This window comes from Loxodonta africana, chromosome 6, assembly GCF_030014295.1.
Source record: "Loxodonta africana isolate mLoxAfr1 chromosome 6, mLoxAfr1.hap2, whole genome shotgun sequence".
Lineage (NCBI taxonomy): Eukaryota > Metazoa > Chordata > Mammalia > Proboscidea > Elephantidae > Loxodonta > Loxodonta africana.
Window position 1 is genome coordinate 27,494,160 of NC_087347.1, and position 25,235 is coordinate 27,519,394.

The 25,235-nt window shown below is 42.7% G+C and overlaps 1 protein-coding gene and 1 pseudogene across 1 annotated transcript in view; one reads left to right on the forward strand and one right to left on the reverse strand.

The window, feature by feature from the left end:
- Positions 1 to 10,771, reverse strand: part of LOC100662261 (sterol 26-hydroxylase, mitochondrial) — a 38,016-nt gene extending 27,245 nt beyond the window's left edge. Inside the window, exon 1 of the mRNA XM_003406058.4 lies at positions 10,477 to 10,771. Coding sequence (XP_003406106.1) covers positions 10,477 to 10,728 — 252 coding nt within the window. The 5' untranslated portion in view covers positions 10,729 to 10,771. The remainder of the gene's footprint in view (positions 1 to 10,476) is intronic.
- Positions 10,772 to 16,492: 5,721 nt separating this feature from the next.
- On the forward strand, positions 16,493 to 17,209 carry LOC100675631 (large ribosomal subunit protein eL21-like; annotated as a pseudogene).
- Positions 17,210 to 25,235: the final 8,026 nt, after the last annotated feature.

Below are 25,235 nucleotides of genomic sequence, written 5' to 3' on the forward strand. Positions count from 1 at the left end.
ATAGTGACAGTTGCACAATTCAGAATATACTGAAAGCCAATTAACTATTAAAAGGGTGAATTCTATGGTATGTGATGATATCTCATAAAGCTGTTTCAACAGACTTAAAAACATGTGAATTCCTCCCCTCCCAAAAAAATTGATACTACATGTTGATGCTCTTTTCTCCTACCTCCCATTGCCACTGAGACAATTCTGGCTCATAGAGACCTTTTAGGACAAAGTAGAACTGTCCCCCCGCCCCAGGGTTTCTAAGGATGTAAATCTTTACAGAAGCAGACTGACACATCTTTCCCCCGACCAGCAGCTGGTGGGTTTGCACCACCGACCTTTTGGTTAGTAAGCGAGCACATAACTACTGTGCCACTAGAGCTCTTTTTCTCCTGTTTAGTTACTGACTGTGGGCTCTTTAGAGAGGCTCTTGGCACAACAAAAGAGCTTATAACAACAAACAAAATCAAACTCGCAAATCCCAAGTTCTGTTTTGTCAGTGTCAACAAACCTGCCCCTAAAAGTAGGCAGCCACCAGTTGGATAAACAGAAGGAGAAATGTAACTTCTCGCACAGGCCACTCTTGCCTATGCTGACAGATGTCAGAAAGAAGGCCCACTGAGGGTCAGAGGTGAAGAGGAGTCCAGCTGGGACAGCCAAGTCCAAGTGCTGTCAAAGTGTCATCAGAAATTTAGCCCCAACCCACTCACACCAGTGGAATTCACATTTCTAAGTGACAGGAGGTGCTAAATAATTAACAGCATTCCCAGTTTCTACTTGCCCCACACCTTGCCTTGAATGATCCCTCCAAGATCAGAGCAAGGCAGTTGGACTCATGATGAGCAGGACTACTTGAAACTCCCATACATCTACCCTCCAGAATTAAGAAATGTTAATATTTATCATATTTGCTGCAATTTTTTTTTTTATTAAATGAAAACATTTCAGATACCAAGTCCCCTTCTTATCTTTCCCTAGTCTCTTTGCCCACTTTCCCCAGAGCAACCCCTATCCTAAATTTGAAGTACATCCCCCTTGTCAATGCTTATATCAATTTACTACGTATATTAAAAAAAAAAAAAAAATTGCTGTGGAATCGATTCCAACTTATGGTGACCTCATGTGTTTCAGAGTAGAACTATGTTCCATAAGGTTTTCAACAGCTGTGATCTTTTCAAACTAGATTGCCAGGTCTTTCTTCCGAGGCACCTCTGGGTGGATTTGAACTGCCAACTTCTTGGTCAGTCGTTGAGTGCTTAACCATTTGCACCACCCAGGGACTCCACTACATATATATGTACCCGTTTTTGTATGGTTTTTAATTTACAGAAATGGTATTCTACTGAACGTATTATTCTGTACTCTACATTAATACATAAAAGTCTTGTGCATTCATTGTAACTGTTGTATAGTGTTCTGTTGTATGAATATATCACAATTTTTTTTATCCTATTAATGGACATTTAATATGTTTCTGAATTTTTGCTTTTACAAGCAAAGCTGCAGAAAAGATTTTTGTGCATATGTAACAGCCATTACTTTAATAATTAGAGAAAGGTCTGCATTTAAGCAGGAAGTCAGAACTGTCATAAATGACAAGGATATGTACCAGACAACTGAACAGGGAGAATTTCCCCCTGATTCTGCAATCTAGAGAAATGATGGAATGATTCAAGAGTGATCTAAGGAAAAGCATGGCCTGGGATGCTCGCAGAGAGACTTTCAGGAAGCCAGGAGCACTGTTCTCCCCATCACCACACCATACCACCACCACTGCAGTGCAGTGAATTACTTAATATGGCCCTTCTAACCACAGTCTTTGTAACTCCCACCAAATGACTGGGTGAAACTATGCACATAAGGTGTATGAAACCTTAATGAGGGAATTGGTCAGTTTTGCCAATGGCAATGGGTCTCGTTTTTGGTTTTGGCCATCCCACTAGGCTTAAAGGGAGACACACAGAGAAAGGGAGAGAGGAGCTGTAATATGGAAGACAAAGACAGGCGATAGGGTGCTGGCCCAGGGGGTTACGGAAGCTGATGCATCCCAGCAGCCCCATCCCAGGGTCGGCAGGAGACAGCACGGTGGACTTCCCAGCTGCAGCCCACAGAACAAGAAAGCTGAGCATCTCCAGGCAGGAGGCTTGCTGGCAGAGTAGGGTGCCTCTGGGCACTTGGTGGAGCTAGGTTTGTTGACCCAAGGAGTTAGAGCTCAGCGCCTATGGGCTGAGGCTTACTGGCAGAGTTGGGTGCATCCAGGCACTTATTGGCAGAGCTAAAAGAGCTTTGTAACACTTGCCCGAGGAGGGCAGAGGCAGAGGGGCCCAAGGGCCAGAGGGAGGCCTGCTTTCAGGCACAGTTGAGAAGAGGCTGTCTTGATGGAAGAACTATATCCTGAGTGATCCTGAACCTGAACTGTAACCTGTTACTTCCCTAATAAACCCCCTATCTGTGAGTATGGTATGTGAGTTCTGTGTGCGGCCACTGCAACAAATTATCAAACCCAGCAGAGAAGTGGAGAGTGCTGTGGGAGGGATGGTTGGTGTCAGAATTGGTAAAAAAGCTGGAGGGTGGTGGCAAGTCTGACCTCTGCCTCAGGAATCAGCCTTGGGCTGTTGATCTTGATTCTTCTTCCCCTTTGTTAAGTTAGACGAGGTCAGACACCCCAGCCACACCATTTTTACAACCACCACACACACACATTCAGAAGAAAACCCCAGTACGCCAAGCACATCTTTGCCTGAAGCTAGCTGGGCTGGGGTAGAACAATGATAGGATGCCAAGAACAAGGAGTGGATGGTCAGCAATGGATGCAAAGCTGAAAAGAGGTTGTAGATGCAGAGGTAGACATCAGAAGTAAGGACCCCGACATTATACTGAGTGCAATAAGTCAATCACAAAAGGACAAATATTTTATGAGACCACTACTGTACTAAAAAGGTTTCCACACAAAAAGATACAATCTTTGATGGTTATGAGGGAGGGGAGAGTGAGGATGGAAAAACACTAAATAGGCAATAATAAGTGGTAACTTTGGTGAAGGGTACGACAGTACACAATACTGGGGAGGCCAGCAAAATTTGCACAAGCCAAGGTTATGGAAGCTCCGTAGACACATCCAAACTCCCTGAGGGACTGAACTGCTGGGCTGAGGGGCTGTGGAAACCATGGTCTCAGGGAACATCTAGCTCAACTGGCATAACATGGCTTATAAAGAAAATGTTCTACATTCTACTTTGGTGAGTAGTGCCTGGGATCTTAAAAGCCTGTGAACAGCCATCTAGGATACTCCACTGGTCTCGCCCCTCTGGGAGAAAGGAAGAATAAAGAAAACTAAAAATACAAGGGAAAGATTAGTCCGAAGGACTAATGGACCACATTTACCACAGCCTCTGCCAGATTGAGTCTAGTACAATGAGATGGTACCTTGCTACCACCACTGACTGCTCTGACAGGGATCACAATAAAGGGTCCTGGACAGAGCTGGAGAAAAATATAGAACAAAATTCTAACTCAAAAAGAAAGACCAGACTTGCTGGCCTAACAGGGACTGGAGAAACCCTAAGAGTATGGCCCCCAGACACTCTTTCAGCTCAGTAATGAAGTCACTTCTGAGGTTTACCCTTCAGCCAAAGATTGGACAGGCCCATAAAACAAAATGAGACTAAAGGGCACACCAGCCCGGGGCAAAGGCTAGAAGGCAGGAGGAGACAGGAAAGCTGGTAATAAGGAGCCCAAGGGTTGAGAAGGAAGAGTGTTGACATGCTGTGGGGTTGTTAACCAATGTCATAAAACAATAGGTGTGCTAACTAGTTTGTTCTATAAACCTTCATTTAAACTACAATAAAAAATAAATAAATAAGGACCCTGAGACAAACAGGAGTACAAGATAAAGTGGAGTGTCAAAATACCCCCGAATATTATGTTGGACAAGGCATTTGGTTAGCTATCCTTTCATCGCCTGCTCTCAATGCATTTGCTGTTGTTTTTTTAAATTATAAAATGTAATAAATACATGCACATTCTTAAAATGCAAACAGTACAAAAGAGTATGCAATGAAAAGTAAATCTAACGTTGACCTCCAGATTCCAAGACAGAGGCAACCATTGTTAGCAGATTCTTGCATGCCCTTCCAGAGATATTTTATGCATATGCAAACATGTTTATGCATGTATACCCCACCCTTTTCCTTTTTCCACAATTGATGGCCTATTATATCGTTTTGCACTCTTCTTTCTTACCATATCTTGGCCATCGATTCATATCAGTACATATGGATCTGTCTGTTAAGTGCTGGACTACTAACCAAAAGGTTGGTGGTTTAAACCCACCCACAGGTGCCTTGGGAGTAAGGCTTGGTGATTTGCTTCAGAAAGGTCACAGCCTTGAAAACCCTACAGAGCGGTTCTACTCTGCACACATGGGGCATCGTGAGTCAGGAAAGACTCGACAGCAGCTGACAATAGTAACAACATAAAATTCTACTGTATGACGGTACCAAATTTTATTTAATTAGTCCCCTTGTGTAGAACATTTAAGTCATTTTCATCTTTCCCAAAGATGTCCTGGTGGTGCAACGGTTAAGGGTAGGCTGTTAACCAAAAAATTGGCAGTTGGAACCCACCCACTGGCTCTGCAGGAGAAAGACCTGGCGATCTGCTCCCGTAAAGATTAAACCCTGGAAAACCCCACGGGGCAGTTCTCTGTCACATGAGTCACTGTGAGTCAAAATCGACTTGACAGCACCGAACAACAATGATCTTTCCCAACCATAAATAATGCTACCTTGAATATTTTTTCATGTCTCTTTGACCACACTAGCTTATCTGTAAGTTCTGGCAGTTCAATTGCCAAGTTAATATGATACACACTTTTTTTTTTTTTTGGCCTTAATTAATATTTAGTGTCAAATTTCCCATCCCTGAAGCTTAGTCAGAGCACCAAGTTTTGCCACAGCCCTATGTAACAGACACCGTGTACACAAATGCCTGCCAAATGAGACTGAAAAACATTCAAGCCTAGTCAAGGTAACTGGAGGCAAATCTGGAAGGATTAGTGGGAACATGAGTGCTGAGGAAGAAAGCCCATCGAATTAAGGTATTAGCCAAACTGAGGAAAGAATGTGCTAACAGAATGGGAATAGTCTTTACAAAATCCCAAAGAGGAGAGCCCAAAGCAAGAATTTGGCAGGATTTATCACTCACTACCCAAGGGAGCAGGAAACCCTGGTGGCCTAGTGGTTAAGTGCTACGGCTGCTAACCAAAAAGTCAGCAGTTTGAATTCCCCAGGCACTCCTTGGAAACTCTATGGGGCAGTTTTACTCTGTCCTATAGGGTCACTCTGAGTTGGAATTAACTCGATGGCAGTGGGGTACCCAAGGGAGAAAGATACCTAATCTAACAGACAGGCACCAGAGAACTGCATCTAACCAGGTTTCTCTAAGAACTAGGTGAAATTTCCTTCCATACAATTCTACTTCTTTGGTTCCGGGTCCTTGAACATCAAGTAGTCCACTAATGTAGTTACTAATTTTCTCCCTAGGGACCTAGATCCTAGAAGAGGATGTGGTAGATTACAGATGGCCACAAATTCTTTGACAAACCCTTGTATCAGGAGGTCAGGGTCTATGTCATCTCCTCTAGAACATGGGTGGGCTCTGTGACTCTTTTGACCAGTGGAATACAGTGGGAACGATTCTGTACCAGTTTCCAGGCCTAGGCCTTCAGAAATTGGCAACTTCTACTTTCTGTCTCTTAGAATATTTACTCTGGGTGAAGCCAGCACCATGTAAGAAGTCTGACTATCTTGAGACCACCATGCTTTGAGGAAGCCCATGCTAGCCACATGGAGAAAAAGGGAGATACCCAGCTGTTCCATCCAAAACAGCCCAGGCACCAAACATGCAATTGAAGAAGCCATCTTGGACATTCCACCCCTAGCAGGGGTGACATACAGAAAGCCAGCTAAAAGCCAGAACCAAGGCTCCACTTGAGCCATTCCATCCATCATTAGCCATTTGAGCAATGCCAGTTAAAGTCCACCATGAAACAGACATAAGCCATTCCTGCAAATTCCTGACCCACAAAGCCATGAGCATAATAAGATGTTTTTTAATACTCTATATTTTGGGAGAGTTTGTTACGCAGCAAAAAATAACTAGGACAAGAGGCTCCTGTGTGATAGAGGTTTGATCTCTTCAGCAAATAAACACAGGACACCCTAGTCCACACATCAATTTTTATGGGTTTGACCAATGTTGGTCAGTCCCCAATAGTCTGCCCATGCTGAATACACTGACAAAATTTGGTTTCTGAACCTGAAAAGCTGAGAAATGGAGGGCCATGCTTGAGCAATCTGTCCACCTCCATCTCTTCTTCATACCATCTAATATAAAATAACTCAGATCAGGGAGTCAGGAGTCTGATATAAAAGTTTGCAACCAGATGTATCCACTGCTCAGTACCACTTACAGCCCTTCGGCTGGTACATGGCATTTATTCATTTATCAAACATTACTGAGAACTTCCCCTATGCCCAGGACTGTGCCCGGTGCTGGAGGAACAGAGCTGGGAATGACATAGGCCCAAACCCCAGGAGCTTCACAGCCCAGCATTAAGACAGCATAGGTAGGGCCACTGTCTTAGTCATCTAGTGCTGCTATGACAGAAATACCACAAGTGGATGGCTTTAACAAAGAGAAGTTTATTCTCTCATAGTCCAGTAGGCTAGAAGTCTGAATTCAGGGCATTAGCTCCAGTGGAATGCTTTCTCTCTCTGCTTACTCTGGAGGAAGGTCCTTGTCATCAGTCTTCCCTTGGTCTGAGAGCTTCTCTGTGCAGAAACTCCGGGTCCAAATGATGTGTTCTGCTCCTGGCACTGCTTTCTTGGTGGTATGAGGTTCCCATGTCTCTCTGCTTGCTTCTCTCTTTTATATCTCAAAAGAGACTGGCTCAAGACAGTATCTAATCTTGTAGATCTCATCAATATAACTGCCACTAATCCATCTCATTACATCATAGTGATAGGATTTACAACATATAGGGAAATCACATCAGGTGACAAAATAGTAGACAATCATACAATACTGGGAATCATGACCTAGCCAAGTTGATAGATATTTTGGGGGGACACAATTCAACCCATGACAGCCAACAGCCCAGGTAGTCCACAATAACAGCTACACAGTGGATGGCTTATCTCATCATTCCTAGGGTCGACATCTGTGTAAGATATAAATTTAATATAAATCTACCATATGTTCACATTTCATTTTTTCCAGCTCTCTTGACATTATTTTACTTAGGAAACAGAAATGAACCGGTATTTGTGCAGTACTGCAAATTTTACATGTCTCAGTTCCCATTTTCCTTCCCATCCTTAAGTCCTACAATTCTTCTCTAATTTGCTTTTATTTTCACATGTAATAATGCCATTTTTGACAACTGAAGGTGCATGGGGTATTGTGGTCAGCTTCCCTTACATCCCTTCCACTCCTTCCCCTTGTGAGGTAGCCACCTGCTTTGAGTAGAAGGGACCCAATGACAGCTTTAGGTGTAAGTCTCCATGTGTCTAAGTGTGCCTATTGTCCCTGGCCACTATGACGTCTGTCGTTGTTAGTTGCCATCTAGTCAATTCCAACTCATGGTGACCCCATATGTTACAGAGTAGAACTGCTCCATAGGGTTTCTTGGCTATAATCTTAATGAAAGCAGATTGCCAGGCCTTTTCTTCTGTGCTACTGCTGGGTGGGTTCCAACTGCCAACCGTTTATGCCACCTAGGTGGGCAATTACTCCAGGCCAAGCCAGTCAGTCACGACAGTCCCCTGAGCACAGTGAATGGGTTTGGAGTAGAGACATGACCCAAGCTGACCCAATCACAGGAAAGCCCAAGACTTTTGCCCAGAGCTAGGAGAAAAAGATGTAGACCAGTGTGGTCTCAGAGTGGAGTTGCTGGTAGCTGCCTCAATGCCACAAAGGACATCTGCAAGGCAGAAGAGCCGACAGAACTGCAGAAAAAACTACAGTAAGAAGACTTGGTGGCACAGTGGTTAAAGCACTCAGCTGCTAACTGAAAGGTCGGTGGTTCAAACCCACCAGCCACTCTGAGGTAGAAAGATGTGACAGTCTGCTTCCGTAAAGATTACAGCCTTGGAAGCTGTATGGGGCAGTTTGACTCTGTACTATAGAGTTGCTATGAGTCAGAAGCGACTCGACAGTCCTGATGACATCACGAATCTCTAGAACAAACTACCTCGAGGGCACCCAACTACCAGACTTTTCAGTGATGTGAGCTAATAAATCTGCTTTATAGTTTAAGCTAGTTTGAGTGGCAACCAAATTCTAACTGATACAACTTAATGGTGGCTAAACAACAACAACCTAGATCTACAACACTCTGACTTTTATTAACTCACACCAGCCACATGTAGTGGTGAAGGCGGCTGTATTTCCCAAGGGATATTTATGAGGGCTGGAGCTGGGGGGCGGGGGTGGGGGTGGGGAATAGTCTTCTAAATCCTGGCCTTGATTTCTCCTTTTTTTTAATTGTGGTAAATATGTATGTAACAGAACATTTGCCGCTTCAACATTCTTCACATGTATAGTCCAGTGACATTAACTTTTGCTCATCATGTTGTTCTGACTGCCCCTTTAAAAGGCCATACATTCCTGGCTTTCTCCTGCTTCTGACTCCTCCTCCTAGTGTCTTTGGTAGTTGCTGCTCTGGAGATAATCCTGAGCTAAGCTTCCCCACAAATCTCCCCCTGAGAAATGCTGAGAAATCCTCAGGGCCCATTTTTGGGCCATTCACTGAGCCTCTCACATTTCTGGAGGTTAAATCAAGCAGAAGGAGGTTTACAGAACTCTGGTTTCTTGCCCTGGTGGTGCAGTGGTTAAGAGCTCAGGCTGCTAACCAAAAGGTCAGCAGTTGGAATCCACCAGCCAGCTCCTTGGAAACACTATGGGACAGTTCTACTCTGCCCCCTAGGTTCGCTATGAGTCAGAATCAACTCGATGGCAGTAGTTTGGTTTTGGTAGCGTCTGGCTTTTTGCCTGAGAGGAGCTGGGCCTATGGAATGTGGATTTTTTAAGCCCCCCTGAGTATCCTGTGACCTGCCCACCAAACCTGGGAAACCCGAGCCCACAGGGACAGTCCCAAAGGAGAGGGCAGCAACCAGGGCCAAAGGATGCAGCCCTGGCTTCAGTCAGTTTTGACTTCTAACCCTCAGTTCTCTCCTTTGTCCGAGACTACCAGCTGGGCTTTCTCTGGCACGTGGCTCAGATCTGCCTCTCCACCCTTGAGGCTGCCACACCTTAGCCCTTTACCCCTCAGACATCTCCACCCCAGACCCTCTCCTATCCAATCTGTCTTACTTCACACACCACAAGCTGAACAGTGCTTTCCAGGGGGCATCTTCACCCCACGCCTGTTCAAGGGTCCCTATGGCCCCTCAGCATCTGCCACAATGGAGCCGGAACCTTAGTCTGGCCTTCCTCCAAGACTCTCAAAGGCCTATCCAGTCCGCAGTTCTTTCAGCTCCTCCTGATTTTTGACTACTCCCCAGTGCAGCCCCACAGTAAGCCCACGGTTCCCCAGCCCAGCCCAAAGTCTGCCTCCTCCTACTGTCTGTCACTGAAGGCTGAATATCTCTGTGGACACATCCCTGGCCCACTGACACAAATCCCCCCACCCCCTACGCCCCCAGCCTTGAACGGGCTTCTCCTCTCAGAGCACTCTAGTTCTCTTTCTGAAATGAACTGTTTATTGATTTATTTACTGTCTTGTGCTCCATCTTCTCCAAAGGAGTTCATAAGCCCCATGAGGGCAGGGGCCCCATCTCACTGAATCATACACCCACATCTGACATTCTCTTAGTAAGACAGCTCCCTCCTCTTGCAACCTCAGTCCTCTTTAAGTCTAACTGCCAACACTCTGTTCATTTCTATTCAAAGAGTTCTGTTTGCACTTTGCACATTCCCTGTACGGATTCCGATTCGTAATGTATAAGGAGAAGGCCCAGGTTGTCCTGAGCTAAGTTTCCGTATCCTCCGGAGCAGATTATCCAATAGGCAAGGTGAACCCCGTGCTTACCTTGCTTACTAGACCATCTGTGGTGAACAATTTCACATGGCTTTCACGACATCTTTGATGTTGTTCACTACAGATTAGGAAGTAAGCACGAGTAAGCCCGTGCTTACCTTGCTTACTAGGTCACCCGCCCCTGTCTGGGATTGTAAATTTGAAAAGAAGCTTTGATTGCGTAGGAAGGCGCTGTGGGGTTGGGAGAGAGACAGATGCCAGCCATACCTAGCAGCAGAATCTCTGAAGTGCTGAAAATGTTCCCTACAGATGATCCGGTACGCAAGGTAAGCACGGTGCTTACCTTGCCTATGGGATGATCAGCCCCTAAATATCCTTCCCTTTGTGTCCAACGTCGTCCCCACCCCCAGCTTCTCTGTCCCCGTGCTCGCCATCCCCGGTACCTGGAGCTGGTGCATGTGCAGCACATAGCCTTGCACGAACATTTGGAATAAAAAGCGCAACCGTCCCTGCACCGGAATCTCCTCCAGGCTCCGCAGCTGCCGGTCGCTACGGCCAGTTCCGGCTGCCTCTGCCGCGGGGAGGGCGGCGGGGAGCACGGCTTTGGCCCTGGTCCCCGGCGGACGGAGGCCTAGGCCCGCCATCCGCGTCCCCAGCAGAGCCCAGCGCAGCCTGGTGCAGCCCAGCGCAGCCATGGACCGTGTTTGCTCCAAAGCGCCTTGGGCTCCAAGTGGGGCGCGGTAGACCAGCCCCGGAAGCCAGGCAAGCGGGGCGGGGTCGAGGGCAGGGAAGGTCTATGGTGCCGGGAGCCGGAGGCCGCTTGCGGTCCCTCAGGCCCCTTTCCGCTCCCTGTTCCTGGCGATCCTCACTCCCGCCAAGGCAGGACCTAATGAATACACGGTATCCCCTTCTCCAGCTGTAAATCCGCCGGCCCGGGGAGGGGGGCCAGGCTTCCCAAAGGCGGGCGAAGGACGGGGTGACTAAAGGGACCCACAGCGTTCAGACGGTGGTCGTCCCTCCCGCCGACTCTCCACCCCTCGAGAACTCTGCTTAGCTCGGGCGAGGAGTGCCGCGAGGTCCTCTGAAGTGGGGTCGGCTTCCACTGCCTGCAAACCCGACCCAGACAGACAGGCGCCCGCCTGCCCATTCGCCACCGCAAAGGCCAACGCCTCAGTGGCCCTCACTTCCCCCGGAGGGACCGGGACCGGCTCCTGAGGCTACACTGGCCTCTGGCTTTTCCTAAGGGCTTTCCAGATTGACCCTAGAATCTGAGAGCTGAGTGAGGAAAGAGCAAGTGTGTCAAAGTGGCCAATCAAAGAGGTCGTCTGATTCCTGGCTTGAGGAATCCAACCAACCAACCAAACAATTTAAATATTAGGGTGTGTTTTAAAATCCAATTCTTTCCATCCACCCCAAGCCTGCTAAGGCAGAGTTTTTCCAACTACAGTTTGAGACCAGATTTATTATTGTTCGATGCCATCGAGTCGGTTCCGACTCATAGCGACCCCGCGTACAACGGAACGAAACACTGCCGGTTCCTGCGCCATCTTCACAATCTTTGCTGGGTACGCATTGTTGCAGCCACGCTGTCATCCACTTCACTGAGGGTCTTACTCTTTTTCACTGACCCCCTACCAACCATGATGTCGTTCTCCAGCGACTGGTCCTTCCTGATGACATGTCGTGAGACCAGATTTAGTGGGTTGTTAAAAAAAAAAAAAAAAAAATTCTGTTTAAAAAAAAAATGAAAAAAATAAAATAGTACTGAAGACATTGCAAGAAGAAAAAGTATTTTTATAAATCTTTTTTATATCTCTCTATAACAAATATATACATATATGTATACATATATACATATATATGTATGTATGTATATATTCAACCATTACTTGTCTGTCAGTTTGTTGTACTGTGGTGGCTTGCACCTTGCTGTGAGTGCTGGAAGCTATGCCACCAGAATTTCAAATTCCAGCAGGGTCAGCCATGGAGGACAGATTTCAGCAGAGCTTCCAGATTAAGACAGACTAGGAAGAAGGACCCGGCAGTCTACTTCTGAAAAGTATTAGCCAATGAAAACCTTATGAATAGCAGCAGAACATTGTCTGATATAGTGCTGGAAGATGAGCCCCTCAAGTTGGAAGGCACTCAAAATACACCTGGGGAAGAACTGTCTCCTCGAAGTAGAGTTGACCTTAATGATGTGGATGGAGTCAAACTTTCAGGACCTTCATTTGGTGATGTGGCATGACTCAAAATGAGAAGAAACAGCGGCAAACATGCATTAGTAGTAAGAATGTGGAATGTACGAAGTATGAGTCTAGGAAAATTAGAAATCATCAAAAATGAAATGGAATGCATAAACATCGATATCCTAGGCATTAGTGAACTGAAATGGACTGGTATTGGTCATTTTGAATAGGACAATCATATGGTCTACTGTACTGGAAATGACAACTTGAAGAGGAATGGCATTGAGTTCATTATCAAAAAGAACACTTCAAAATCTATCCTGAAGTAAAACGCTGTCAGTAATAGAATAATGTCCATACATTTACAAGGAAGACCAGTTAATACGACTGTTATTCAAATTTACACACCAACCACTAAGGCCAAACATGAAGAAACTGAAGTTTTTTACCAGCTTCTACAGTCTGAAATTAATCAAACATTCAATCAAGATGCATTGATAATTAGTGGCAATTGGAATGCAAAAGTTGGAAACAAAGAAGAATGATCAGTAGTGGGAAAATATGGCCTTTGTGACAGAAACGACCCTGATAGAATTTTGCAAGACCAATGATTTCTTCATAGCAAATACCTTTTTTTCAATGACATAAACAGTGGCTATACATGTGAACCTCTCCAGATGGAATACACAGGAATAAAATCAACTACATCTGTGGAAAGAGATGATAGAGAAGCTCAATATCATCAGTCAGAATGAGGACAGGAGGTGACTGCAGAACAGAATATCAATTGCTTATATGCAAGTTCAAGCCGAAGTGAAGAAAATTAAAGCAAGTCCATGAGAGTCAAAATACAACTGTGAGTATATCCCACCTGAATTTAGAGACCATCTCAAAAACAGATTTGACACATTGAACATTAGTGACCAAAGACTAGACAAGTTATGAAATGGCATGAAAGACGTCATACATGAAGAAAGCAAGGGATCATTAAAAAGACAGGAAAGAAAGAAAAGACCAAAATGGACGTCAGAAGACACTCTGAAAGTTGCTCTTGAACGTAGAATAGCTAAAGTGAAAGGAAGAAATGATGAGGTAAAACAGCTAAACAGAAGATTTCAAAGGGCAGCTCAAGAAAACAAAATAAAGTACTACAATGACATGTGCAAAAACGTGGAGTTAGAAAACCAAAAGGGAAGAACATGCTTGGCATTTGTCAAGTTGAAGGAACTGAAGAAAAATTCAAGCCTTAAGCTGCAATATCTAAGGATTCTATGGAAAAATATTAAACGACACAGGAAGCATCAAAAGTAGATGGAAGGAATGCAGAATCACTGCACCAAAAAGAATTGGTCAATGTTCAACCATTTCAGGAGGTAGCATATGATCAAGAGTCGGTGGTACCAAAGGAAGAAGTACAACCTGCGCTCAAGGCATTTGACAAAAAACAAGGCTCCAGGAATTGATGGAATGCCAATTGAGATGTTTCGACAAACAGATGCAGCACTGGAACTGCCCACTCATCTATGCCAAGAAATTTGGAAGACAGCTTACCTGGCCAGCTGACTGCAAGAGATCCATATTTGTGCCCATTCCAAAGAAAGGCGATCCAACAGAATGTGGAAATTATTGAACAATATCATTATATCACACACAAGTAATGTTTTGCTGAAGATCATTCAAAAGTGGTTGCAGCAGTACATTGATAGGAAACTGCCAGAAATTCAAGCCAGATTCAGAAGAGGATATGGAACAAGGGGTATCATTGCTGATGTCAGGTGGATCATGGCTGAAAGCAGAGACTACCAGAAGGATGTTTACCTGTGTTTTATTGACTAAGCAAAGGCATTTGACTGTGTGGATCATAACAAATTATGGATAACATTACAAAGAATGGGATTTCCAGAACACTTAATTGCGCTCATGAGGAACCTGTACATAGACCAAAAGGCAGTCATTCGAACAGAATGAGGGGATACTGCATGGTTTAAAGTCAGGAAAGGTATGCACCAGGGTTGTATCATTTCACCATACTTATTCAGTCTGTATGTCGAGTAAACAATCTAAGAAGCTGGACTATATGAAGAATGTGGCATCGGAATGAAGGAAGACACCAACAACCTATGATACGCAGAGAACATAACGTTCCTTGCTAAAAGTGAAGAGGCCTTGAAACACTTACTGATAAAGATCAAAGACTATAGCCTTCAGTATGGATTGCACCTCAACATAAAGAAAACAAAAATCTTCGTGAGTAGACCAATAAGCAACATCACGATAAATGGAGAAAATATCAAAGTTGTCAAGGATTTCATTTTACTTGGATCTGCAATCAACACCCATGGAAGCAGCAGTCAAGAAATGCATTGCATTGCGTAAATCTGCTGCAAAAGACCCCTTTAAGGTGTTAAAAGCAAAGATACCACTTTGAGGACTAAGATGTGCCTGACCCAAGTCATGGTATTGTCAATCGCGTCATACGCATGTGAAAGCTGGACAATGAATAAGGAAGACCGAAGAAGAATTGATGCCTTTGAATTATGGTGTTGGCAAAGAATATTGAATATACCATGGACTGCCAGAAGAACAAACAAATCTGTCTTGGAAGAAGTACGGCCAGAATGCTGCTTAGGAACAACAATGTCGAGACTTCGTCTCATGTACTTTGGACATGTTATCAGGAGGGACCAGTCCCTGGAGAAGGACATCATGCTTGGTAAGGTAGAGAGTCAGCAAAAAAGAGGAAGACCCTCAAGGATTGACACAGTGGCTGCAGCAATGGGCTCAAGCATGACAATGATTATGAAGATGGCCCAGGACTAGGCAGTATTTTGTTCTGTTGTACATAGGGTCACTATGAGTCAGAACCGACTCAACTGCACCTAACAACAGCATACATTCAAAGTTCATTTTCAAAAAGTTAAAAATATGACTCATACAACTATAAAACAAGCACATGGCAAAGACTATTCAGCCCATTAACGAGGAAACCAGGGGGACAGTAGTAAGAGCATTTGAAGAATTTTGGTTATTTATAGACAGCCAGAGGGGGGAGCAGTTATATTAAGTTCAAATGGGCAACAATTAGACTGACAGTTGATGTAGCTAAATGTGGATTTATTTTTTATTTATCCTGTTAGGGTTCCTAGAGCTTCTTGAATCTGTGACTGGGAATATCTTCATCAGTTTGGGGAAATTTTCAGACACTTATCTGTTCAAACATTGCTTCTACTCCATTCCTCTTTGGCTTCTTCTTCTAGGACTCCAACTTATACATATGTTAAACCTTTGCACTGTATTTTTTCCTGTCTCTTACCCTCTTTTCTGTATTTTCTATTGTTTTATCTCTTCAAGGAACTCTGGTGCTGCGGTGGTTAAGCGCTGAGCTGCTAACTGAAGGAAAGGTTGGCAGTTCAAACTCACCAGCCGCTCCGCAGAAGAAAGCTGTAGCAATCTGCTCTCATAAAGATTACAGCCTTGGAAACGATATGGGTCAGTTCTGTAGGGTCACTCTGAGCCAGAATTGACTCGACAGCAGTGAGCTTGGTTTAGGTTGTCTCTTCTAGGTCATTAATTCTCTATTTAGTTATGTCAAATCTGTTGTTAAATATATCCATTGAGTTCTTAATTCTATTGTTGCATTTCTTAGTTTTGATTAGTTTTTTTGCAAATCTATGTCCTTTTCTTAGTTTCTAATTTAATGCTGATGTCGCTGAGTGGCACAAGCGGTTAACGCTCTTGGCTGCTAACTGGGAGTTTGGCAGTTTGAGTCCACCCAGAGATGCCTCAGAAGAAAGGCCTGGTGATCTACTTCCAAAAAATCAGCCACTGAAAACCCTTTGGAGCACAATTCTAACCTGACACACATGGGGTCCTCACAAGTCAGAGTCAATTCGATGGCAACTGTTTCAACTGGCTACTCCTCCTTTATTTTTTGTAAGCATTTTTGAAATATCTTTATTCATTCCTTTATTTTCTGAGTTATTTTGTTTTAGACGTATCTCATAAATAGCACGTAACTGGATTTTTTACTTTGTACCCAATGAGAGAATCTTTAAATTATAAATAGTGTTTTTGTAATTTTAGTAAGTTTAAAATCAAATGGATGAAATTAAATAAAATGAAAACATAATGAATGGACAGTTCATAGAAAAGGAATTATACATGACCCTTAAACATATACAAAGACGTTCAACTTATAATAAGAGAAAGACAAATCAAGACTACATAAGATAGCCTTTTGGCCAGAACCACCACCTTGCAGTGATTTGCAAAAACAAAGAACACAAAGGGAAAGAGGAGAGTCACCTGCTATATGTCCTCCAGGGCTTTTGGAAAACATAGAGTTGTTCCTTTGGCCATAGACATGTGAATCTACAAGAAAGGCGATATTGTAGGCATCAAGGAACTAGCACTGTTCAAAAAGAAAATGTTACCATGGCAGAACTGGAAGAGTCTACAATGTTACCCAGCATGCAGTTGCCATTGTTGTGGACAAACAAGGGGAGATTCTTGCCAAGAGCTGTACATATTGAGCATATTAAGCACTCTAAGAGCCAAGGTAACTTCCTGAAATGCATTAAAGGAAATGATCAGAAAAAGAAGGAAGCCAAAGGGAAAGGTATCTGCGTTCAACTGAAGCACCAGCCGGCTCCACCCAGGGCAGCACACTTTGTGAGAACCAAGAGAAAGGAGCCTGAGCTGCTGGAACCTAGTCTCTATGAGTTCATGGCATAAGTGTACTATAAAGATGTCCGGGATGTAAAAATGTTAGGTCTTTGATTTTAATTGTGTAGAAATATTGTGTACTCTCCCCTAAAGATGTAGCATTTAAGGCGAACTTTGTTTCCTAATTACTGGGTAATAAGTGTCCTTACTATTAAAATGTAGTGCTTGCTGAAAAAATAAACTGCATATAATAGCATTTTTCACCTATAAGACTGGCAAAGATCAAATGCTCGATAAACACTATATAATTGAGGATGAGGAGAAAACATCCTCAATCATGGTCAAGGGAGTGCAAATTGCTACAAAGCATTCGAAATTTAAAATGCGTCTATCTTTTGTACCAGCAACCCTGCTTCTAGGAATTTATTCTACAAATACACTTGCACATTTGCAAAATCACAAATATACGAGGATTTTTTTTTTTTTGCAGCATTGTTTGTACAGGTAAAGAAATTATTGGAAACAACATAAAGCCCATCACTAGGGGATTAATGAAATGAAATTATAGTTTATTCATGCATTGGAATCATTTGCAGCTTTAAAAAAATGATACAACTCTATACATATTGATATGGGAACAATTTCCAATATATTTTTTTAATTAAAAAAGGTACAGAACAGCATTGTGGTAAGCTACCATATCACTATGTCGGTGTTTGTATATGCATAGACTATCTCTGGCAGGATACACAAGAAACTGATAATAGCCATTGCCTCTGGGACAAAGGTAGCAGAACACTTACCTTTACCTCATGCCCTTTTAGACTCTAAATTTTGTAACATGTACATGTAATATCTACTTTTTTTCAAATGGTTTATTCAAAAGTCATGTTAGTTGAGGGCATTTTCTCTTGAGTTTCCTAAAAACTTGTTTCCCAAAGTGGTGATTGGTGACCTAGGTACTCACCAGAGCCAAGAACTTTTAGTGACATCAATTAAAACACACATACACATTATCGTTGAGTCGATTTCAACTTATGGCGACCCCATGTGTTACAGAATAGAACTGCTCCATAGGGTTTTCTTTACTGTAATCTTTACAGAAGCAGGTCTCCATGACTTTCTTCTGCAATGCCACTGGGTGGGTTTGAACCTCCAACCTTTAGGTTAGCAGCCTATTACAAACCATTTGTGCTACCCAGGGACCCTGTGACATCAATAACAAGGTATTAAAATAATTAAATCCTTACATAAATATAGCAGCTTACTTTTTCTCTTTTTTTCCCTACCTTCCTTTCTCCCTTCCTTCCTTCCTTCTTTTCTTTTGGAGGGCATCTAAAAAGGAATATTTTGGGGAAAATGCATAATTGGAGATATCCATGAGTTAACTGTAAGGACAAGTAATATGCATAAAAATTGATTTGAGGTAGAGAGTAACAGAAGTAGGTAAAATCTGGTCTAATTCTGTATTTTCCTTAACTCACACATCGTTGTGATTTTGAAATTAAGACAGTTTTCATACCTCCTGAAAGTGGAGAATTTATGTTTGCATTGCTTTAAAAAAAATTATACAGAAAAGCGTACCGCAAGGAAAAATCATCCATAAACCTACCACTTGAAAAATGGAAGACTTCTCCTCTGTTCTTCCAAATACGTTTTCTGAAAATGAAGCACTGTTAATAGTTCAGTGTGTGGTCTTCTAGACCTCGTTCTGTGTTTATATAACCCTTTTTTTTACCTGTAGGTGAAAAAATCATGTTGATACTTTAATGTGAATTTCTTTAAATTTTAAAAAGCTGAGGGTTTTTTTTTTTTTTTTTTTTTTTGGCTTTAACAAAGAGAAATTTATTTCTTCACAGTAAACTAGGCTAAAAGTCCAAATTCAGGGCACCAGCTCCAGGGGAAGATTTTCTCTCTCTGTCAGCTCTGGAGGAAGGTCCCTGGCATCAGTCTTCCCTTGGTCTGCGAGCATCTCAGCGCAAGAACCTCTGGTCCAAAGGGTGTGCTCTGCTCTTAGCACTGCTTTCTTGGTGATATGAGGTTCCCAACTCTTTGCTTTCTTCCCTTTCCTTTTTTTTTTTTTTTTTAATTGTACTTTAGATGAACGTTTACAGAGCAAACTAGTTTGTCATTAAACAGTTAGTACACATATTGTTTTATGCCATTGATTAACAAACCCATGACATGTCAACACTCTCCCTTCTTGACCATGGGTTCCCTATTACCAGCTTTCCTGTCCCCTCCTGCCTTCTAGTCCTTGCCCCAGGCTGGTGTGCCCCTTTAGCCTCGTTTTGTTTTATGGGCCTGTCCAATTTTCGGCTGAAGAGTTAACCTCTGGAGTGACTTCATTGCTGAGCTAAAAGGGTGTCTGGGGGTCATACTCTCAGGGTTTCTCCAGTCTCTGTCAGGCCAAGGCTGATGGTTTTAAAAAACATATGTGCTTATTAAGCATTTCTATTCCTTTTATGAATTCCCTGGTCATAGCGTTTGATCATTTTTCTATTGGATTGTTTGTCTTATTGTTTTGTTGGTACTCTTTTTATGTTTAAAAAGATTAGCCTTTGTTATATGTATTACAAGTATTTTCTCCCAGTGGTCTGTCCCCATCTCTATTTTTTAATATTTTATTGTGTTTTAGGAAAAAGTTTACAAAGCAAATTAGGTTCCCATTTAATAGTTTTTGCACAAATTGTTCCATGACATTGGTTACAATTTTCACAATGTGTCGGCATTCTCATTATTTCCATTCTGTTTTTTCTGTTTCCATTGATCTAGCTTCCCTTCCCCTCCTTACCTTCTCATCTTTGCTTTTGAGTAAATGTATTACCGTTTGGTCTCATAGTTCATCGTTTAAGGGACACATTACTCCTTGGCAGTATTGTTTGTTTTATAAGCCAATCCAGTATTTGGCTGAAAGGTGACCTCCAGGAGTTGCTTCAGTGCCAAGTTCAAAGAGTATCTTAGGGCAATAGTCTCAGGAGTTCCTCAAGACTCCATCGGTCCAGCAGGTCTGGCCTTTTTTAGGAATTTGAGTTTTGTTCTACTTTTTTCTCCCATTCTATCCAGGATCTTTTATCATGCCCCTGGTCAGAATGGTGTCCTCTACCTCTTAACTGTATTTAAGATGTCTTTTGTTAATTTTTTCCTTTTATGGCTTCCAGGTTTCATAGCTTGCTTGAGACTATCCTAAGATTATTAGGGGGAAAAAAAACCTATATCTGATAGTTTTATTTGCTTGCATGCTATATGTTTCAGTTATCAATTCAATCCATCTGGAATTTATTTTTGTTTTTAGTGTGACCTAGGGTCTTACCTTATTCCACATAATATCTAATTATCCCAGAACCATTTATTAAATAATAGCTGAGGAGTTTGCTGGGTGCCCATCTCTTACCTTGGAGCAGTGATCTTTAAACATCAGGATTTAGCAGATTTTACTTAATTTCAATTCAATGGATTCCTTTGATGACCTAGTAGCTGGCTCTGGGTCACCCTTGATATAGTGAAAAACAGACAAACTCGTGCACTACAGATTAGTGAGTAAACACAAGTAAGCCCATGTGTACCTTGCTTATTGGATAATGCATCCCTGCTTCTGAGTCTTAGTTTGGTAGTCCTATTGGAACCTGAGTTTCAGCTGATGGTTCCACAGGCACAGAAGGAATGTTTGTCTAGTTATGCGAGCCAGTGAATGAGGAACCTCCAGTTTCTGTTTCCTTTATAATATTCCCACCCATGAACATGGTGGCAAGTCTTCTGGTATGTTTTCTCTACTGGCTGACTTGTAAAGTAAGCACCTAGCCCTAGGCGAATTACTGTTCTTCCCTTTACAGACTATGCAATCTAAACCCATACTGAAGCAAGAATATTCCCTCCCCAAATTAACAAAATCAGTGAGTATCAACTCTTTTGCTGAAGAGTAAAGCAGCTGGTTTTGTTCCTGCTCTGCTTGGGGACATTGGAAACTTGCTGGCATCACAGAAGGTCTACACTAGCTCTTGATGCCTGCACTCTCTTATACACAGGGAAAGGTACCTGCCCTAATTAAACTCTTCCAAGTCAATAATTGTCCTCTGATTTGGGGTGGGATGGAATAGCCTATTCTTCCTACCACACCGTACTTTCCATAGGTTTGAAATACCACTTAAATCTTTTCTTCATTTATAATATATATTTGGATCTATTTTTGTATCCTTCATTCCAGGGGTGAAGAATCCAAATAGCTGTAAGTAAAGCAGACCAAGCCAGAGACCAGAACTGGGAGTGGTGGGAAGTGGGGCAAACTAATGGATAGATGTATCCCTAGGGCAGCTACCACCCCACACCAGCCAATTGTTGCCATGTGGAAATACACGCCTGGTATCGTTAGAGATTCAGATTTTTGAAGAGAAGCAAGAAATCAGGATTTTTTTTTTTTTTTTTTTAGTGTTTTTCCCTACCCATCCCTCTCCTCCCTGGTAACCATCAAGGATTGTTTCTTTCTGTGTGTAAAACTTTTCACGAGTTTTTATAATAGTGGTCTCATGCAGTATTTGTCCTCTTGTGATTGACTTATTTCACTCAGCATAGTGTCCTCCAGATTCATCCATGTTGTGAGATGTTTCGCAGATTCATCGTTGGCTTTTTATCGTTGCATTCCATTGGGCGTATGTACCATGGTTTGTTTATCCATTCATCTGTTGATGGGCATTTAGGTTGTTTCCATCTTTTTGCTAGTGTGAATAATGCTGCAATGAACGTGGGTGTGCATATGGTATTCTTGTCACAGCTCTTATTTCTCTAGGTTATATACCTAGGAGTGGGACAGCTGGATCTTATAGTATTTCTATTTCTAGCTTTTTTTAAGGAAGCACCATATTACATTCCCACCAGCAGCACATAAGACTTCCAATCTCTCTGCAGTCTCTCCAACATTTGTTATTTTCTGGGTTTTTGTTTTGTTTTTCATAGAGATCAGAATTTTTATGTGAAATCAGCAAACAGCCTTATAAAATTTTTTTAATCAGTCCAAAAAAATCTGTGTGTGTTGACTTTCACCCTCTGCTTCATTATGTTCCACTTTTGCCTCTGCCTGTTCCTGTGCTGAAACCCTGGTGGCGTAATGGTTAAGTGCTACGGCTGCTAGCCAAAAGGTCAGCAATTCAAATCCGCCAGGCACTCCTTGGAAACTCTGTAGGGCAGTTCTACTCTGTCCAATAGGGTCGCTATGTCGGAATCGACTCTACGGCAGTGGGTTTTTTTGGTTGTTCCTGTGCCAGCACAATGCTATTTGAAATACTGCCCCTTTAAAAAAACACTTCCCACCTGCAGTAAAGTATTTGCATGCCACAGCCACCTGGAATAGTTAGAGATCATTAGTCTACTTGTCCAGATAAGGAAAATGAAGTTTACGGAGTGTAATGTCTGAAGTTCTCTAATTTCATGAGAGGGAAGAATAACCACCTCCAGACCAAACCTGATTTGCTATGAGGTAGAGGTCAGACATATCTCCACCCTCCATTCCTTTTTACCAATTCTGAAACCAGCTGTCCCTCCCACGGGATTCTCTTCTTCTCTGCTGTGTTGGTAATTCATTGCAATGGCCACAGAGGATTCACAGACCATACTTATGACTATAGGGTTTATTCAGGATCAGGATCAACTTGAAAGTAACAAGAACAACGCAGGATACAGTTCTTTGATCAGAACAGCTTCCTTCTGGCTATGCCTATGCACAGGCCTCTGCTGCCAGGCCCTGCTTGGGTAGGTGTTACAACTTTTTAGTTCTATCAGTAAGTGCTCAGAGGCACCCGACTCTACCAGGAAACCTCCTTCCTGAGGTGCTCAGCTGTCTTACTGAACGGGTTGGCGAACCCACTGTGCCGTCTGCCGGTTCTATGCCTCTGCTATCTTGTGCCACTGCTGCCTCCAGTATAACAGTGATTTACCACTTCCAGAGATACTCAAGTCACTAGGGCTGGGACTTTTTTGGCTCCATGCAGGTGCTGTTTAATGCAGCGCCAGGCAAGGCGGTTCTACCTTCTTATGCATCATTACCTAGCCTCTGGTACCAGGGTAATAGTGTGCTTTCTTCGATTTCCCATTTCTACAGAAGAAATGCCCATACTGTCTGCTCCTTCCCACCTCAAATCTAGTGGAAAGAGCACTAAATTCAGGGCCTAAAGACCTGAGTTTAAAGTTTGACTTTATCACTTACTACTCTTTACCTCTCTGCAGGGCAATGAATTTTTTTTTTTAATTATCTACTTTTTTTTTTTTTAATTGTGCTTTAGGTGAAACTTTACAGAGCAGATTAGTTTATCATTCAACAATTTATACTCAAATTGTGTTGTGACATTGGTCGCAATCCCCATGATGTGTCAACATTCTCCCCTTCCACACCCCATCTCCCCGTTTCCATCCATACATTTTTCCTATCCCTTCCTGCCTTCTTGTCATTGCCTTTGGGCAGGTGTTGCCTTTTTGATTTCATGTACATGATTGAACTAAGAAGCACGTTCCTCGCATGTGTTACTGTTTGTTTTATAGACCTGTCTAATCTTTGACTGGGTTGTTTGGGTAATCTTTGGCTGAAGGGTGAACTTCAGGAGTGGCTTCAGCTCTGGGTTAAAAGGATGTCCAGGGGCCATAGTCTCGGGAATTCTTCCAGTCTCTGTCAGATCGTAAGTCTGGTCTTTTTTTGCGTGTGTGAATTTCAGTTTTGTTCTACATTCTTCTCCCACTCTGTCCAGGACCCTCTCTTGTGATCCCCATCACAGTGGTTGGTGGTGGTAGCTGGGCACTGTCAAGTTCTTCTGGGCTCAGGCTGATGGAGGCTGTGGTACTTGTGGTCCCTTAGTTCTTTGGACTAATATTTCCCTTGTGCCTTTGGTTTTCTTCATTCTCCTTTGCTCCAGATGGGATGGGACCAGTAGATGTATGTGGCTGGGGTCTTAAAAGCTTGCAAGTGGCCATCTAAGATACTGTTATCCCAATCAAGTATGCCATGCTGAGGTCTCTAGAAACGTATGGAGTTAGAATTTAAGATGGTGGTTTCTCTTGAGTGGGAGGGGAATGGTTAGCAATTGGAAGGGAGCCCAAGATGGCTTCTGGGGTTCTGTATTGTTAGTGCTGGTTTCACGGTTTTGTACACTTTGTAAAAATTCATCAAGCTGTACACTTACGCTTTTGTATATGTTATACATCAACAAAATGCTTATGTCTAAAAAAAAAAAAAAACGAGGCTGAGAAAGGGACAAAGACCAGCCCAGGGCTAAAGTAGGTAGGAGTTAAGTAGAGTATTAGGTATGGTATTTGCAATAGGGTGAATATGTTTTGTATGTGGGAAGAGCATGAATTTCAGGGGGCCAAAGGGTGGAACATTGACCAATTCTTTTTGGTATAGTGACTCTGTGTATTCCTTCCATCTGTTTTTGATGGAAGGAATACACAGAATCACCATACCAAAAAGAACTGGTCGGTGTTCAACCATTTCAGGAGGTAGCATATGATCAGGAACCAACAGTACCAAAGGAAGAGGTCCAAGCTGCACTGTAGGCATTGGCAAAAAACAAGTCTCCAGGAACTGACGGAATGCCAACTGAGATGTTGCAACAAATGGATGCAACGCAGGAAGCGTTCACTCATCTATGCCAAGAAATCTGGAAGACAGCTACCTGGCAAGCTGACTGGAAGAGGTCCATATTTATACCTATTCCAAAGAAAGCTGAGCCAACTGAATGTGGAAATTACCAAACAATATCATTAATATCACACATGAGTAAAATTTTGCTGAAGAAAGATCATTCAAAAGCGGCTGTAGCAGTACATTGACAGGGAACTGCCAGGAATTCAAGCTGGTTTCAGAAGATGACAAGGAATGAGGGATATTATTGCTGATGTTAGATGGATCTTGGGTGAAAGCAGAGAATACCAGAAAGATTTTTACCTGTGTTTTATTGACTATGCAAAGGTGTTCAACTGTGTGGATCATAACAAATTATGGATAACATTGAAAACAATGAGAATTCCAGAACACTTAATTGTGTTCACGAGGAACCTGTACATAGATCAAGAGTTAGTTGTTCGGATAGAACAAGGAGATACTGCATGGTTTAAAGTCAGGAAAGGTGTGTGTCAGGGTTGCATCCTGTCACCATACTTATTCATCTGTATGCTGAACAAATAATGCAAGAAGCTGGACTACATGAAGAAGAACAGGGCATCAGGATTGGAGGAAGACGCATTAACAGCCTGCGTTTTACAGGTGACACATTCTTGGTTGCTGAAAGTGAAGAGGACTTGAAGCACTTACTGATAAAGATAAAAAATCAAGGGGTTCAGTATGGATTACAGCTCAACATAAAGAA